A 20,201-nucleotide genomic window follows, 5' to 3' on the forward strand; every position below is an offset into this window, starting at 1 on the left:
GGTTGGAGTGCTAAATGTTTTTGTTTCAATTCTAGCGGATGCCACTAAAGTCATTTTTTTTTTACTTCTGAAATCACTACTATATATTGGGTACAATATAATAATCAATAGAGTATTGACTGTGATAATAACAAATATGAAATCTGCATAAATTAAAATATCATATTTAAGCATATTTTACGACTGGGCTACTCCAGAGGACCACTACAATATATTAGGTATAATATAATGATAAATATGAAATCTGCAAACATCAAAATATTTTTAAGCATATTTTATGACTGGGCAACACTGGGCATCTTGCTAGTTAGTCTTAAAATCAGAGTTCAATATGTAAACTGAAAATCGATTAATGAATGTCAGTTGCAATTTCCTCTTTGCTACAAATAATTCGTAGGCAATTGGTATGAGTTTTAGGACATTGGATGGGGAATGAAAGAAGATTTATTATTTTCATTTTTCATCTTCATGTTTCATGCTGACATTAAATGTTACCATGAAACATGAAGACAAAAGAATTAAAATAATAAATTCCCCCCCCTCATCCAATGTTGTTTTAAAACTTATACCAATAATGAAACGCAGTCAATATTTGTCTTTGATATGGATGGAATTAATAAAAGCAAATTACTTCAGGAATGGCTGGTCCGATGTGTTGTGGGGTGCAACTGCAAACTGGTTTCACTTCATAACTCAAGGGAGCCATGGATACCAGTAAGCTAAAATATAAAAGAAAAATTGACATGATAATTAAAACATAATCAACCATAATATATCATTAGGGCTGTGACAACAGCATATTCTTTTTATTGTTTTGACTCTTGAGTATATATCCGTTAATATCTTATATGTTTTTATATAGACTGATGTGGTTCTTGGTTGATTGACTGTGTCAGATATATATACTTGAGAGTCAAAATAATGAAAAGAATATTCTGTTGTCTATGTATCATTGACACAGCACAAAATACAAATTTCCAGGGTTTTTTTTTCAACGCCTTCCATTTTTATTTCGCTACTTTTTTGTGATCAAGGGCGGATGACCACTTGAAATATAAAAAATAAAATATTAAATATAAAAAACAACATCGTTTTTATGCTTCAAAAAAAACCCTCATAATCTTGAAATTAATATTCTAGAAGCATATGTGGACATTTTAACATTATCTCTCTCTCTCTCTCTCTATATATATATATATATATATATTATATATATATATATATATATATATATATATATATATATATATATATATACATACATACCAGGTTAAATATATTCAAGAGTGATATCTAATGAATTTAACAAGGTCATTAAGAGTGCTCAATAAAAGAAAAGCAAGGTATATTTTTATTGATATAAACAAATTTACATGGTTGCAACACTGAACATGCAAATATTTTTGATAAATGGTCAGCCAACTTAATAAATGGTTGTTTTTCATAGAAGAAACCAGTCTTAAAACTGGTATATATTTATTTATTGACTGTTTTTGTTGATTTACCTGCATAATTGACTCATTTGCATAATCAACTCAGTTAATTCTTTTTAATTTGTCTTAAATTATATAAATATAGTTATTCAGTCACTTTCACTAATACTCTTGTGAAAGTTAGGAATCTATCTTTCTTCCATTCTGTCAGCTATGAGTGAAATCATAGGATAGACTAGACTCTTAAACTTCAACTAGTCTAAAAAGTAAAATTCTGATATAAAACTTGTAAGTAAGCAGATAGAGAGTGGGTAATCTTCGTCACAATGCACTTTTAAAAAAACTTAATGCATGCAGATAGTTTGAACGGTCAAACTTCTTATTGATAAACTATTATAGTTATGTGTAATAAGTTATAAAAATAAAACTGAAAAGAAAGTCATTGATTTTATTTTTGCTCTTTTGAGTTGCTCCTTGGAAAAAATATAAAAAACATGGATTGCCTCTTATTATTACAAGCAGTACACGCTAATCGGTGTCGCTCGGTGGAAGAATTAAAAAAAAAAAGTAAGGTTATTGGTGTTGTTGTTGCTGCTCAACACCCAACCTCATGTTAGGAACAGTTTTTAGGATACCCCCCCCAACTCCTCATGGAAAGAACAACTATCGAATGTCAAGAACAGGTGGAGAGAGGTGGTCTAGTAAGGATAATTAGCAACCCCCAGCCAGTGTTGCCAAATGAGATTTTAAAAACCCACTAAATCAGGGAAAAGAAATCTTCAGAAAGTCGTTAGATTTTTAACTTTTGTCGTCTGAAATTTTCAAAAACCGCTAATTCGCAAAAAAAAAAAAAAAAAAAAAAAAAAAACTTTAAAAAATAAAAACACTGTATTTTTTAACTTCGTACCCTGCATAAAAATATTATGACTAGTATATTCAATACACAAAATATTCTGTGTTTTCTCACTATATATTTCTGGAATTATATTGAAGCGGTTAGCTCCCCAAAATGATTTCAAATTTTATCAACTAGTTTTACCTGTTTTTCGGAGAGGGTATGTTTTGTTTTGCAAGAAGCAAATCATAAAAGAAAACAGTGCTTATAATGAAAGTTAAATTGAAATATATTACAAATTAAACATCACAATAATGGCATACTTAAATATTGAATAGCCCGAATAAATTCTCCATAAATATAAGATGAATTAATATTTGCAAAATGAATTTTTTAAAAAAATCCACAAAACATAAGCACCAAATTTAAATGTGAATTACTTGATAGATTTTTTAACCATTCATAAGGGGAGATCGGGGGTGGGGGTGGGGTAGGTAAAAATGGTACAAATGTATGTAGGGGGAAATAGCACATGATGAAAATCTTTGAGAATATATCCAAAGGGGAAACATTAAAAAGCAGATGAGGACTTTTAGCAATATCCCTCCAAAAAAATGAGATTCTGCTTTTTTAGATGACTACCTGTGAATATTTTGAATAAAATATTTTAGGATTTAAAGTGGGGGATCATTTTTTCATATAAATTATTACAATGATCCCTCATTTCTAGGACATTCTAACTTTTTGGCTTGGACAGCACTTTTCATGGTCAGCATCCACACTCGAATATATCTGTATCTGCTCTGAAAGTTTTTATAAAGAAGGAAATATTTAAATATTCGCCAATTTTACAATATTCTTTTATTTTCAGTTTATTTGTATTATTTTTAGTTTTCCAAATAAAATTAGCGTTAAAGTTTAATGTGTTCCGATACTATAATTTATCTTTTCTGTTCTTGGTCAATGAAAGAGAAATCTTTTAAGATTGAAGATTTAAAAAAGATGTTTCCCTAATCTAGAGGGCCTTTGCCATCGTAGGAAATATATTTGTTATCACAGGTGGAAAACGGTATGTTATTAACGTTTACACTAAAATAAACGCAATAAATTTAAACTTAAAAAAGGTGGTTCATGCTGAAAATTAAATGGAATAATAAACGTTAAAAAAATTAGTAAAAATAAGTAAAATCATGAATATTGGCTCTTGGTGGGGGGGCAAATAAGTAGGAACAACACAGTCATTTGGTAAAATGTAGAATAGTTAACATTTGAGAAATTGTAAACAATAACAAAAACCAACAAATACCTGATACCTAATGCAGTAAAATTCAAGTATCTTTTATATGTGCTGAAACTGTGTTTAAGTTTTTTTAATTTCATTTCTGTTATTAATTTGGGAGTGCAACTCGAACTTAGGGTTAGTGGTAGAAGAAGTCATTTGTTTCCTATTTTGGGGGAATTAAGCCTCCTTGCCCATTAAGCAATAAGCGGCTGTTTGCTTATTTTTTTTAATCAGTATGTAAAAACCAGTTTGAACAAAATAATTTGTAATTGAAAAAAAAACAAACTTTGTTTTAGCACGTTAAAGTATATAGCTTGGTAGATAATTAAATTCTATACAATTTTTTTTTTTTTCTTTTTTTTGCTGTTGTATCTTGTTTTTTTACAATTTTTGGCTGTTAAGTTTTCTACACTTTAACTAAGTAAACAATTAATTCTAAATTAAAGATGGATGCTTAGATCATATTTTAAACCACAGAGGCTGACCCCCCCCTGCAACTAATTATAGATGTAAATGCTGTGATAAAAGTTGAAGCAAGTGCGAATAAGAAATGTTTGTTTGTCTTGACCAATCAAAATTGAAGCTGCAAGGTTTATTTTTGTGTTGGGTCAGCTTAACAAAAGTAGACATGGTCAGGTTTAAAATCTGTAGAAGCACCTGTTGCCTTTGTAATCTGTACCGAAATTGACTATGTGTACATAAGTTGAATCATAAAATTCTAATCGACTGTAAATGTAAAAAAAAAAAAAAAAAATGGTATCATTATAATAAAGTATTACATGAAAATGCATAGTAGGAATAAATCACACAGTGTGTAAATAGAAGCGTTTGTGTAAGCAATTATAGGAATAGACGCTTTAAAAAAGTTGAAATAGCACTAGGAAAGTTACAATAAGAATTGTTTCTTTGATTAAACAAATCTAAATTGATACAGCTAACTCTAGCAAACCATTGAGGATCTGGTTAGATTTAAAATCTGGGCAAGAGCTACTAGAAGCACCATTGACAGAGTTGTAGCCTTATGGGGGACGCCCTTTTCTCTTCCCTGCAACCTCTTTCCCTCAGAAGAGACGTTGCGAGCCTGTCTTTGCTTTATTGTTATTTTCATGGGAAGTGCTGATCTGAACTCCAATCTATGATTCCCTCTCGCTAAACTTTCACGAAAAATACTCGTTTAGCTGAAACTACTATCAATAATTTTCCCCACTCTTTATCTGTGCCTGTGTAGATTCGATGAACAAAGCTTCTTTCTTAGAACTGCATGTCTGTGGAACTCTCTTTCGATTGCCTGCTGACTACAATCTGATTGTTTTCAAGTCCAATGTAAACAAGTTCTTGATGAGCCGTCCCCTTAAGTAATCCAATTTACCAAATTTCAATAACTAATGATTACTACGATATTGTCCCCTTGACTACCGTACACTTATTAACCCTTATCCTTGAGTGGCCTCTGGGCCTTGATAAGGAGTGACTTCTTTGTAAAAATAAAAATCTGTAGAATCACATGTCTGCTTTGTATTCTGTATCAAAAAAAGTATGTGTACAAAACACAAATGACTGTAAATGTAAACAATTGGGCAAAGTCACTAAATTACAAGTTTATTGCGAGAAAACAAAATTTCTACATAGGCATTCAAAATTTTAGTTGTTGTTAAATATAAGCAATGTTTTTTTTGAGTAAATATATATTGAGAAGTACACACGTTTGTACCAGGAAATACACACTTTAAATAAGTAAACATTAACTAAAGTTATCTAACATGACCGAAAATGGCTGTGTTTTGGGCCATATTGGATGACTGTAGGTAATGTTTACGTATTTAAAGCATGTATTTCTCGATACGAAAATGTTCATTTCTCAACATCTGTATGGTTTAGTGACTTTGCCAACAATTGTGTATTAAAGTAGCATGTAAGAATGCACAGGAGGATTACAGAACGCAGTGTGTAAATGAAGGCATGTGGGTCAGTGTAACAAAAGTTTGTAAAGAAATGGAACTGGAAAAGTATGTACGATGACAAAACAGAAAATGTGCACAAAGTGTAGGTGTTATGACAATAAAAGTCGTTTGTATAAGGCGCAAACTATCCGATTTTAAGTTGCAGGGCTACGAAAGTTTGTTTATTCCGTGATTGTTTTTTTTAACCATTCAGAATTTGCTTATTCCATTATTCTCAAAATCTGTTTAATGCATGCGAGCAACCAATGAAAAGTGGTTGAGGGAAGGATCTTTATTTCAAGCTTATTTGACAAAAGTAGTAATGATATGTTGTTGTTAGAATTGTGACCAATCTAGAATAGTTCCTGGTTTCATTGGAAGAGGAGAAAGTAATTAGGGAGTGAAAATCGTGCTATCACTAGTAAATATGTCTTATTGTGTAATGTGACTCTTAGGAAATAATGTAAGATTTTATGATAATGGATCAAAGCTACTGATCATATATGCAAAACGTAGATCAGATAGTGGTTAGTAGTCTGTCCATATCAAATTTACATGTGGCATCTGTGTTTGCAAAGCTATAACACTTTTTCCAAACAGGAATAATCTAACCTATTTTATTATTATATATATATATATATATATATATATATATATATATATATATGGAGATAAGAAAAAAAAAATGAAAATAATATTCAAGAAAAATATAAATATAAAAAATATTAAATGAAAATAAATATGAAAAAAAAAACAAGATAAAAAAATGTTAAAGAAAAATATAAATATGAAAAAAATATAAATATAAAAAATATTAGATAAAAATAAATATGAAAAATAGCATAAGATAAAAAATAAGAAAAAGGATGTAAAAAAATGAATAAAGAAATGTTCAAATTTTGACAATTTACTGACGTGTAGTTTTTATTCAATATTCTTGCCCGTGTTGCAGCATCCAAACTTAACAGGCTTTCACATCGTACTAGATCAATTCCAAGGCCAGTCGAAGTAGCAGACGACTCTGGGCAGAGGTTCTTGTTGTAACGTAGAAATCGAATTGTGTCTCTCAATGTGACTGCATGGTCAAAGTAACGCTGGGCTTCTCCTTCAGCCTCAGAACCAACCTGAAATTCAAGAAAACAGAAAAACTTTATGCATTGTTAGTTTTTTCATTATATGATGAATAAACGCAAAATTATTAAGATATTTATAGATCCAAATAAATAGTAAAATGATCAGAATCATTCTAAAATCACTATATTTAAGTCAAATATAACTTAAATACTATCAAAAGGCTTAATCAATAGTCATTGTACATCTCATTTGCATAAAACATTTTAAAAGCCTGTTTTAATGATTATCATTTTTTGACATATTTGTTTGGTTTATGGCATATAAACATTCTATGGATTATTTAATGTCAAATAAAGTTGTTAAATGGAATCCTAAGATAGAATAATTATTTTATATTCTTTTGAAAAACAAAAAGAAAAAAGAAAAAAAGCAAATTAAAAAATTTTTAATAAATTTTTTTGGGGGGGTAAAAAGTTAAACTTCTTTGATGAAGTCTAAGATTTTGGGTCAAATTTGTGTATTTAAACAGATTCTTTAACGATTTTGTCTAGTACCGGTATGAGTTTATCTTTAATCTTGAAACTTACAAATGAATTCAACTGAATTTAAAAAGATGAAATCATTCAATTTTACTTTTTGAAGGAAAATGGTACCTAGCTTATACACCATATGGAAAAAACAAAAACAACTGTGATTAAAATATTTTATTTATCTTGGACACTCAGTTTTTTTATGGACTGCATTTTCATCAAAATATTAGTGCAGACATCTGCTTTGTCATTTTGATTTAAATATTTTTTCTCATTCTTTATTTTTAACACTCAAAATGTTATTAATGTTATGATTTTGTTAAAACTATTTTTGAAGTCAAATATGCAAGAATATGGAGAACTAGTTTTCTTGCTATTCTATAATTAAAAAAACAGAAATTGTTTGGTGAAATTATCTATTGTAATTTTCTGACAATAAGTTTCAAAACTTTATCTGTTAAATATTGTTGTCAGTACAATTGAATCAGTTCAACAAAAATATTTGACAAAAAAGTAAATCGATTCATTCAAAATATTTTACTAACCTTTTCTAATTCAGTCAAAAAACTGTCCATTGATTCATCACTTAGTTTGCCAACTTCGAACATCGTCACAGCATGGCTTTTTAAACCCTATCAGAATTAAGGGGAACAAAATAAAACTTTCATTCACATATAAAACAAATATATAAGCTTAAAAATGTAAATGCTCTAGCATATTTTTAGCTTAACTCTTTATGGCTTTATTAAATTTCAGGATGATTTTCCTATAACAAGAGGAATTGTCCACTAAAAACAGCAAAAAAATGTTTTTGACTTCTGATGGGGGTATGAGACAAATTGATTCGCCAATCATTTTTATAACCAACGGCTGTACTAAACAACCAATGAAAACGTTGCAAAATTATTATAAAAACTGTTGAATTTTGGATTCAATCAGTTCACCATTTGCTACGTCACGGACCGCATTTAATTCTTCGCCGCCATCTTTGTTCAACACAATGTCTCAAAACTTAACAGTTTCTGCAATACTTTCTCATATTTCATAACTGCCATGAAAATGGTTTGAGTTTTGCTTTGTGAATAAATATTTCATAAATGACGGTGTAACCCGGATATAAGAGAGATGTTCTCTGGTCCCAAATTAGAGCCTGTGTTAATGTACAGTGTAACCCGGTTATAAGAGGAGAAGTGTGTGTGTGTGTGTGTGTGTGTGTGTGTGTGTGTGTGTGTGTGTCCCCCCGTCCACACATCAATTTATAAAGTTTGATCATTTAAAACCAATCTCACATCTATAATCTACCGGTTACTCAGTATATTTTATTCATAATTTGCATATATTTTGATGGTTCTGCCCCAACCTAAAAAATCCAATATCTCTGATTTGCATGAAATTTAAGCCATCCTGAAATTTAAACCAACCAACCACAATGTAGATTGTGTGTTGATATAATTGTAACTAAAAATTCAATATTATTAAAAAAAAAAAACATGTTAAATAAGACATTATATTTAACTAGTGTTATTTAACATGTTTCTTTAAAATATTATTCAAAGATTCTGATTACAAACATATCTATTATAATAATAAAATGGTTGTTTTTTGTTTAAAGACCCCATAGCTTAAGGTGTCATGACAATATGCTATAATATAGGTTCTTAACGTATGCTGTAGAATATCATCATGAACCCCATATTATACAATGTCAGAAAGAGGATAGAACGCCCGTTTTTGTCATTGACACAAAATCTAGTAACATTTTTGTCCAACTGTTTCATTTAAACAAATTTAGTTTATTTTAGAATTGTTCCGAAATTTGAAAAAAAGCACAAGTATTGTCAAACATATTTGAGAAAAAAAATTTTTTAAATTGTTTTTCACCCTAAATAAGGCACAGTGTCACTTTGGTATAAAGGGCTACTATTTGGTACCAAATTTGCAAGGAAATTACATAGGGAGTTGGGCGGTGAGATGTCTGATCACATTATACTTGAATTTCTGCGTATCAGTATAGTCAAGGACGTAGGGACTCGGGAGGGAATTCCTAAAGTCTAGCAGTTCAAAGGAAGAAACTATTTGAGCGGGAGCTTTTCCAGTATCTAGGGATATCATCAGTGTAGGAGTAGAATTTTGCTGCTTGTCAGGTCAGTCAAGGGGAGTTATGACATAGGAGTATAAGTGCTTGGAGTTTGGAACACATTCCATTAAAATACTTGTAAAACAGGCACAAGGATGCAACATTTTGATAATTTGTTCAAAATATGGCTATTAAAATATGTTAGGGTAAGTCAATCTTGTAGAACCACATGCTTACACAAGTGCTGATAATTAGAGTACAGACTTGCACAAAATATTTTATTTAGTCATTTGAGTAAATTGAAAAAATTTAATGTTCCAAATATAATCTATAAATATAAATATATTTTTTCAAATTAACAATTAGGGAAATTTTGTTTATAAAATCCCTTATAAACAAAAGAAATTGTTAAGGAATTTAATAAGTTGGATTTAATTACAAAAAAAGCACCTGTCAACAAGATACGATTTTCCACTAAATTTAAATAAAAAAAAAAAAAAATCTATTGTATTTCTAACAAATCATAAATAATATTTGATTAAGATTTTCAAACGATAATGAAATGGGCGAATCTAAAATTTGATATCAGTTTTTATCTATTAAGCTTAAAACATTTTGACTTGTACAAAGTTAATTAAAAAATATTTTGACCCCACTCTTTCTACTACTATACACACACACACACACACTAAATATGCATAAGTTCGAAGTAAAAAAAATAGGCAAATACTCTGCATCTTGTTTTTGATTGTATTGTTTTGGTTACTTGTGATGGAACTAAGTTTTCAGTTTATTGAAATCAGAATCTGAAAATGCAGAGATTTTTTTAAAAATATTGACAGTAAATAAAATTATTCATTTTCAAAATGAAATTGAAGACTTACTTGAGACAAGTTACCCATCATCAGGAACGCTGTGAGCGTGGAATCAAATAAGAAAGCTATTCTTTTCACTGACCCGATGTTCTGACTGCTTGCCTCTGAAATAATCAAATGCTTTCATAAATAACCAGACAACATAACAACAGGATAGAAAATTCATTTGAATGTTAGATAATCAGGAAGGTTTTTTCCAGTACATAACACACAAAGAAAAAGCGTATGAATAATTCTTTGCTTTTTCTTTGTAATAAAAGGGAAAGTCACACAATAGTAAGACACGTGTATAAATACAAAATGATACATAAAAATATACGGTTTGAGTCCAGAATTCCCCTTATATTAAAAAAACAAAAATCTGTATAGTGTACATACCTGTGACAAAACGAAAATATCATATTCCAAAAATTATGTAAATGGATCAAGTAGTTTTATTCTTATAAAGAAAATCACCTTTAAACAATTAATGGGAATTTGTAGGCACTACAACATAAATCAATAACCAGACAACACAACAGTAGAATGGATATATTATGGAACACTTGTTTCAAAGTTGAACAATGGAGAAGCTTTTTTGTCATTACATAATACACAAATCAAAAGAGTTTGAAAGAAAAATGCAATTCACAAAAATATTAAGACACACGTGTATAAATATAAAAAGTTATAAAAAAATTATATGGTTCTTGTCCAGAATTCCCCTATATTAAAAAAAAAAAGAAAAGAAAAATCTATGTAATAAAACGAAAATATCTTTAAAAAAATTATGTAAATTGATCAAGTAGATTTACTTTTATAAAGAAAATCATCTCTAAACAAATAATGGGAATTTGTATGTATTACAACATAAATCTCACAAGTTTTCATTACAGAGTTATTTCTCCTCATTTTTCATTTTTAGATCCTTTTCAAAATGGCGGACAAGACAGCTGCTTTTCTGTTACTCATAAAATTTGATTTTCTTATTTAAAAATAAAACTATTTGATGAATTTGCATGATGTTTTGGAATATGATATTTTTTATTCATTACATGTACGTACATTATACAGATTTTTCTTTTTTTGTTTTTTAATATAGGGGAAAAATCAAATATATACTGCAGGTAACACACTATCTTTGTTGTTATTGCTTTATAACTCTTCTTTTCTCTTTGTATAATTGAATGCTTTTACATTTGTATTTATCATGCATTGTACTAGCCATTAAAGCAATACTTTCTTCACACACACACACACACACACACACACACACACACACACACACACACACACACACACACACACACACACACACACACACACACATATATATATTTTTTTTAAAAGAACAGCAAACGTAGTGCCATAATTACTAAGGGTTTTTTTATTTTGGTAGTTTAAACATAAACCATTAAAAAGAAACTTAAAAAAACAAACAAAATACACTTCTAAAGTATATTTCTCCTAAGCCTACATTAGATAAAGAGGATAAAAAAGGGGTGGGGCAAGAAAAAAAAACCCATCTAGACGTCTTTCAGTCAACCCTTTTTCAAGATATAAGTTGGCAGTGGGGGAGAAAACATTGTTTAAAAACAAAAGACCATAAATTAACAGCGAGGATAAAAAAAAAATAAATATATATATATATATATATAGATATACATATAACATGAAAAATCAACCTCTTGGTTTCAAAATAGAAGTGAAACAACTACAGATCTTGCACATACACGCAGAGCTCATTATTCTTTCAACTAGAGTTTTGTAACAATAATAAAGTGTTAAGATAAGCTGATTTTGATTATGTATCTAATATATAAAGTCAATATTCTCACAGTTTGTTATTGATAGCTTCTGTCCTACAACATCCATATTTCATTCTAAATAGCCAATTTTTCTTTTATAGACCATCTTCTTTTGCAATAAAAACATATTTAACTCAAGTTTCTTCAAATGATAGAAAACAAATTGGCTATTTTTCTCCAATTTATATTACAAATGACATTATTAGAATTGTAATTATAACATCTTTGTGAAAAATAAACATATTCTTTCAGTGTAATGTAACAGGGAATATTAAAGAAAAAAAAAGAAAGAAAAATCAATATCAGTCAGAAGTTAAAAAATGTACTCTTAAGTTTTAACAAAAATATTTATTTTTCACATTCCAGTTTAATTTTCATAAAAGTAAATAATATCAACAACTTATTGATTTCCTCCCAAAATAAGCAGTATACGTTATTTAAGGATACTTTTTTAACAAAAAAGTTTTTGAACACTTTATTTTTGTTCAGAAAAGAACATGCAATTTATATTACAACTGACATTTAGTAAATATTAAATGGGACGAACATAGATAAATAAATAAATAAATGAATAATAATAATAAAAATAATAATAATAATAAAATCAATAAAATTAATATTAGTTAATAATTAAATGAGAATACAAATAGTCTCGGTCCTGAAGGAAAATTGTCTCAGTCCCGAAGGAATTCTCATACACAGACCGAGGATAATATCAGAGCAGGTACTTAAATGTATGTGCTTTTGGCTCGAAAGTCACTGTGTGTATTGATAATAAAGACAATATTTATAAAATATTAATAATAATAATAGTATAAATAATATTTATATTTAAACCATAGACCAATAGTAGCTTTTACATAAAAACATGTGCATAAGGGTACAGATATATATATGCATGCACAATTAACACCAATATATATGCATACATACCAATACACAGTCATATTCAACGACCATATGTATATAATATATGCACCCCTATACATATACTGCATATATAAACAGATATGCACGCATGCACACACATATATCCATACACATGTATATGCACACAATGACATTTACATTTGCATCCATATGCATACATACATGCATACATACCCATATGCGCACATGTACACACATACACATGAATATATGTATACATACATATAGAATATATAAATACACATATATACATACATATACAAATATATAAACATAAAACAAAATACAAGAGCATGTAAGGCAGCACAAGGATGTGCACATCAATATAATTATGCATTACATGGACAGGAACGTACATACACATATATATAAACAATATAAAACCATATTTGTACAGATATATGTATACACATCCCCATATAAACACATACATACATATATAGGCGCATATGCACATACTTATATAGTCAAACACAAATATCAATTACGATTTAAAGACATGTATAAAATAAAGAGAGTGAATAAGTAGGGATATGAAGTTAACGATATATATATATATATATAGGAAAATGGTGCAGATAGAAGATTAGGTATAACGAAAATAATAATAGTGATAATAATGATGATAATAGTAATAATAATAAAAATAATAACAAGAGAATAATGCATGTATTAGCTATACAACGAAAAGATGTAATATAAATATTGAAATCAATATAGAACAAGAACAGGTTAATACATACGTATAAATATATATGTATGAGTAGGTGATTGTGTTAATTATTTTTTAAGTATTTGTAGAAATTACGTTGGCCAAGTTCTGTGTTAAGACCTGTCTTATGAGTGTTTAGTCGGATGATCCATTGTATTTATTTTTGTTTTCGTATTTTTGTTAATAGGAAATTTGAGTCTATTAGGAGGCATCTAATATTGTCTACAGTGTCCAGGTAAATTGAAGTGATTTGCTAGTGGGGTGGGGGATTTTTGTCTGATTGTCGTCTTATGATTGTTTAGGCGGATTCGAAAACGTGTCAGAGTTTCGCCATTATATCCTCCATTATTGCAAATGGAGCAGTATATGTAATATATCACATTAAAACTGTCACATGTCAGACGCGGCGGTTTTATGTGAGTGTTACATTCAGATATATTGAATAGTGGTGTGGTATTTAGGTGTATGCATATAAGGCATCACGGTTTATTGCATCTATAATTGCCATTTTATTGTGTGTCCTGTGTGCGTTTGCAGATGAGTATGGCTGAGAGATTGGGTGGTTGTTTGATTGCATTAATTGGTGGAAGGTGAAATATAGACTTAATAGTGGAGTTATTTTTTAGGTTGTTGTAAATTTTTTTTAGATGCGTTGTAATTTTATGCATGTGTTGGCCGTGGTTGAAAACCATTGGGATGCGTTTGTTAATGTTTTTTTTGTTTGTACTGGAGAAGATGGGATCTCTCAATTTTATTAGTTTTTTTATGGCTTGTTTAATATACTTAATGGGATATTGATTATTGATGAATTTTTGCGTAAGCTTTGTGATATGGTGTATGTAGTCTAGGGGGTCGGAGCAGATGCATTTTATTCGTATGCATGAACTGTAAATGATAGATTTTTTAGGTTTAATGGATGGTTGCTATACAAATTGAGGAATGTCTGATTGTCAGTAGGTTTAATGTAGAGGGACGTAGATAGTCTATTGTTAAGGGATATGATAGTGACGTCCAAGAATGGAATGGAGTTGTAAGAGTGTTCCATGGTAAATTTTATATTGTTATGTGAATTATTGATGTATTCATGGAAATTCTTTAGGTTGGTTAGTCCATGTGGCCATATGAAAAAAATATCATCAATGTATCGGCAATAATGGGACGGTTTGAGGTGAGGGAAAGTTTTCAAGGAGTTTGGTTTCTAGCATATGCATAAAAATGTTGGCATAGCTAGGGGCCATTTTAGTGCCCATGGCGGTTCCTTTAATTGAAGATAATTTTGATTGTTAAATTTAAAATTGTTATGCGTGAGGATGAAGTATATAAGCTTACAAATGTCTTCTATTTTGTCGTTGGGGAAATTATTGTGAAGGATGAATTTTTTACAGGCTTGTACTCCCTTGTCATGAGGGATGTTAGTGTATAGAGCTGATACGTCTAATGTGACTAAAATAATTTCTTGTGAAAGATTGTCGATTTGTCCAATAGTGTTGAGGAAATGTGTGGTGTCCTTAATATAGCTAGGGATGTTGGGTAATAAGGGGGTTAGAATTTTATCTATATATTCAGAGATATATTCTGTTAGGGTGCCAACACCTGATATTATGGGTCTACCAGGGGGTGAGATGTTAAGGGATTTCGCTAGTTCATAAATGTTGTCGGGGTTGAGGGCCAAAGTTTGAGGTGTAGCGGTGGTAGTGTCTGTGTTTGTTATGAATTTGTGAAGTCTGTATAGTTTAGGAGTAGTGTAAAAGTTAGCTGCTTTAGGATTTGTGGGAATGAGGTAAGTAATTATCTTGGAGATACAAGGAGTAAGATTTTTGATAAGATTCGTGAATTCTATTTTATAGATGAATGTTGGGTCTTCCGGGAGTGTTTTGTAAAAATTTGTGTTTTTGAGTTGGGTTTCCGCTTCCTCAATATATTTAGCGGTGTCCATGATGGCTATGGCTCCTCCTTTGCGTGCATATCTGTTTATGCATATTATCATTTATATATGCATTATATGTATGGGGGGTGCATATATTATATACATAGGGTCGTTGAATATGACTGTATTGGTATGTATGCGTATATATGGGTGTTAATTGTGCATGCATATATATATATATCTGTACCCTTATGCACATGTTTTTATGTAAAAGCTACTATTGGTCTATGGTTTAAATATAAATATTATTATTATTAATATTTTATAAATATTGTCATTATTATCAATACACACACAGTGACTTTTGAGCCAAAAGCACATACATTTAAGTACCTGCTCTGATATTATCCTCGGTCTGTGTATGAGAATTCCTTCGGGACTGAGACAATTTTCCTTCAGGACCGAGACTATTTGTATTCTCATTTAATTATTAACTAATATTAATTTTATTGATTTATTATTATTATTATTATTTTTTATTATTATTCATTTATTTATTTATCTATGTTCGTCCCATCTTTATTGAGGGAGAGACAGAATTTACTCACCATTAAAAAAGCAGACATTATCTCTAACTCTGCCCTCTTCAGTAGTTTTATTATTATTCATAACTAATAATTACATTATTTTTACCGTTTAACAATTTCATTTCTATTCCATTATACATATTGAAATCAATTGCGTCTCATTTTTGCCGTTTGAATTAAACGCTTTTACGTTGCAACATTAAAAAAATATTAAAAAACACAATCTTCTTCCACAAACGGCTAAAACAATTCACGTGAACTTTTTCGAACATGATTGCTAGGAATTAACGCTGGCCACGCTACAAATCTCCAGTTCTTTCAACAGTTTTCTTTTTCTTTTTCATTTCGATACTTTTTTGTGACCAAGAGTGGAGGTCCGCTTGAAATATTAAAAATAACAATAAAAATATTAAATACAAAAAGTAACATCGTTTTTCATGCTTCAAAAAACCCTCATAACCTTTAAATCACTATATATATATATATATAAATAAATAAATCTTACCGAGGGCACTGTCAATGCTCGAGCTGTCAGTGTTACTGGCTGTGTTGACATCAACCAAGGAATCTGATTCAGTAAATGGGATGCTCATCTCAAGAAGAATCTGATCCTGACTGGGCCTTTATAGGAACAAACACACAAACATTTTAAAGCAAGATATGTTCATTTCAGATAAGAAGAGATAAAAAGTTTCGATAACAAAATCTCAAGCGAACAATTTTAAATTTCTTGAAAAGTGAAAGATTGAATATTAAATCGCATCAAGTAATAATAATTGCATACATGTTAAAACAATTATCCCGTAATCTATAGTATTGTTTTATGTTTTATATAATACAAGCTTAAAAGTTTATGCGTTACACAGCTTTCAAAGTTTTACACCTCCGTTCAGTCTCTAAAGACAATGAATACTTTTTGTAAAGGTAGCTGCGCATGCAATAGTGAAGCAACTACATCTCTCTCCTGAATTGGCACTGCTCAAGTCCAGTAGCAAGGAGAAGTCCAGGATGACTGGAAACAATGCTGAAATAAGCGGAGAGCAAGTAAAACACCTGGAATTCACAAACGGTCACCCATTTTATTACTGACCATGCTTTGATCCATATAAGTTTAGACAAAAAAAAAACAAATTTTAATGAGGAAACAATGAAAGCTATGAATTATAAGAGGTTAAAGTAGTTTGCTTGAAACATAATTTAATATAAAAAAATTATATATGTAGATAAAAAATATATATTAAAAAAAATTTTGGTTTATAGAACAAAAACATTATATAAAATATATAAAAAATATATATATATATAAAAAATCTAGGTTTATAGAAGGCATAAAAAATATAAACAAATATAGGTATACAGAAGGCAGAAAAATGCAGAGATGTAACAGACAGACTCAAATTAAAGCAACTTATGATGGTAGAAACCAGCCATGCAGTTTCACTTTTATTGATTAAACATGATATTTTAATTTATGCAGATTGCCTATGTATTATAGAATTAATCCTCTATTGAATATTATATATTATGAGGAATAATTAGCAAGTTCAAGACAAATATTTCTTAAAACCGTCCAACACATGCCAGCATGTAAAATGGATGTTAAACTGAATATGATGATATCATCATCAATTCCTGTTTCTCCTGCAGTTTTCAACATTTTATATATGTATATATGCATATATATATATATAAAAATGGCATAATGTAAGCAAATAATAAGGTAATTGCAGCTTCTCTTCCAATTATGGGATTTTTTAATCGTGCCTAAATGCATTTTAATTCCTTTTGATGGATAGATAGTTGCTATTTCTTCTGATGAGTTAAGGGCAAAATAGATCCAATGTATTCATATAATAATTAAGTGAATGATTTTATGCTATGAAACAGATACTGTCAAGAAGTGTAAATGTCAACTGAATCGAAGGAATAAATTGTAAGATGGTCAACATCATGAAATTTGGAATATAGACTTCTGTCATTTATTCATTATATATATATATATATATATTATACACACACACACACACACACACACACACACACACACACACACACACACACACAACAAATGAAAATGGCATTAAAATTTAGGGAAAAGCTTATAAAAAATGACATACTTTTTGGTGAGCGGCTGCCGTGTTCTCCAGGAGGAATGTAGGTCGTCCATATTTAAATCATTTATTTTCTTATGGGCAAAACCCAACCGACAGAACATGGAAACAGCGTTCTAGAAAATAATGTGAATAATCATCATTCTTTTGAATCATGAATTAAATTTTCTCATCAGAGAAAAATGTTAAAGCTAAATTTAGTAATTGAGTGTTGGTTTGTAAAACTTATGTTTTATGTTTGAAACATTGAAAATATTTGGGTGAGTTTACTTGTTTTATGGCATATCATCCCTTTTAATGCTTAATACAGTTGATCGAGTATAAGTTAGACTAAAAGTTACTACTTGTGCCCATCACTGGTGAGAAAATTTTGAGTTCATACAAAAATATAGCATGAAATAAAATAAAAGAAATGCTATAAATCACATTTTGGGTTTGTTTTACAATAGGCTGAGGTATGAAAAAGTGGTAAAGAAACAAATATATAACAAATAACAGATGCTCTCTCTCATCATTTGTGGAGTCCTGAGAATTGGTCAAAACTTTGGGTGGGGAAAAAAAAAAAAAAAAAAAGACTGAAATCCACCAAATAAATAACATCTTTACATTCATTTGGTGGATTTTTTCCAGTATTTTTATTTTTTCAAGGATTTGAACAATTCTTGGGACTCCAAAAAAGAGAGAGCATCATGGCACCATCTTTGTTTTCTTTCTAACTGAAGCGCTCCGTATTACTTGCGTTTCACACTTAAAACACATTTTAAAATCAGTTAAAACCCCCAAAACTTATCCAGGTAGGTACAAGAGTAACATCTTGCTTATGGTAATATTTATTCATTATATACTAGCAGAACCCGCTAACTGGTAATTTGGTCCACAGGGGAATTTCTGTTATCAAAATATTATATATGGAGATTTGTTTCTTTACCACTTTTTTGTACTTTGGCCTATTGTATAAAAAAACAAAAAAACAAAAAAAAACAGATTTTTTTCAATTTTGTAACCATAAATGTGCAATAGAAAAATTTTACTTTTTTTCTAGCATATTTTTTTTTTCTTTTTTTTTGGGGAGGAGGGGGTATTTTCTGTTTACTGATTAAATAAATTTTAAATGCTAAAATAGATTTCATTTTAAAAGAAAAATATTAATACAGTAAAAATAATAAACTAGGATTGTTTGAGAAACAGTTATTATTTTAATTAACAAATATCATGTATGGATTATGTAAATTTTTAGATCATTTAACAATGCATTAAAATGTCACTTGAATGCGGTTTAATGGTAAATATTATTTTAATGCATTAAAAGAAATAAAAGGAAAAACTAACCTTAACCAATTGTAAATCTATCTGTAAGATGTTAGCCAGCTGAAAGAAAAAAACAACAAAACTTTTAAAAAAGTAATATTTTACTTTGATTAGTTTGTCTTATAAACAAATCATCCATTTTAGGTTAATGTCAAAACAATACCTATCATAAGCAATTCATTTTATACAATCAATTGAACACAAGATACTATTTTACCCATATGTCATGGGAGGGAGTGCATATTTGTCCAAACACTATTCATACGTAAATGACCATAACAGATCCACCTGAATTTAAATTCAGCTGATTCCATAAAATTGTGATTTTCCGAACATATTTTTTCCATTCCTCTCAACCCCCACATACAATTCTTTTTTCCTTGATGTCTTCTTATTGTGATCTCATTCAAATGGTAATGTTTTTTGAGGATTAACTTTTTCTAGGCTTTTCCATAACTTTGATAATCACACACTAAATTATTTAATATAGCTCTTGTTTAAATTCAACTTAATTAAAAAACAAAAAATACACAAAAAATCTTTGCTGTACGTACCCATCACAGAACGAATACACCATATTCAAAAAATTACATAAATTTATATGAAGCATTTCCTTTTGTTAACTACGAAAATCAAAATTTTTAGCAATTAAAAGGTTTATTTTGAATATAAGCAAAATCACAGTAGTCAATTTGAGTTGTTACCCTTCAATTTTAATATTCTAAAACAATGTGTCAGCTCCTGGCATGCTCGTCATAAAATTTGATTTTCTTAGTTAAAAAAAACAAAAACTACTTGATCAATTTACATGATTTTTGTAATACGATTTTCATTACCTGACACATATGTAAAT

General features: G+C 29.4%; 1 protein-coding gene across 1 annotated transcript in view; it reads right to left on the reverse strand.

The window, feature by feature from the left end:
• Positions 1–20,201, reverse strand: part of LOC145259102 (protein FAM91A1-like) — a 131,165-nt gene that overhangs the window by 30,879 nt on the left and 80,085 nt on the right. Inside the window, exons 9-15 of the mRNA XM_080116760.1 lie at positions 19,370–19,408; positions 18,047–18,156; positions 16,435–16,550; positions 10,056–10,150; positions 7,640–7,726; positions 6,406–6,614; positions 632–719 (exon numbers count right to left, since the gene is read on the reverse strand). Of these exons, the coding sequence (XP_079972886.1) occupies positions 632–719; positions 6,406–6,614; positions 7,640–7,726; positions 10,056–10,150; positions 16,435–16,550; positions 18,047–18,156; positions 19,370–19,408 (744 nt within the window). The remainder of the gene's footprint in view (positions 1–631; positions 720–6,405; positions 6,615–7,639; positions 7,727–10,055; positions 10,151–16,434; positions 16,551–18,046; positions 18,157–19,369; positions 19,409–20,201) is intronic.

Source organism: Euprymna scolopes, chromosome 3 (assembly GCF_053919585.1).
Source record: "Euprymna scolopes isolate OS-2025 chromosome 3, ASM5391958v1, whole genome shotgun sequence".
Taxonomy (NCBI): Eukaryota; Metazoa; Mollusca; class Cephalopoda; order Sepiida; family Sepiolidae; genus Euprymna; species Euprymna scolopes.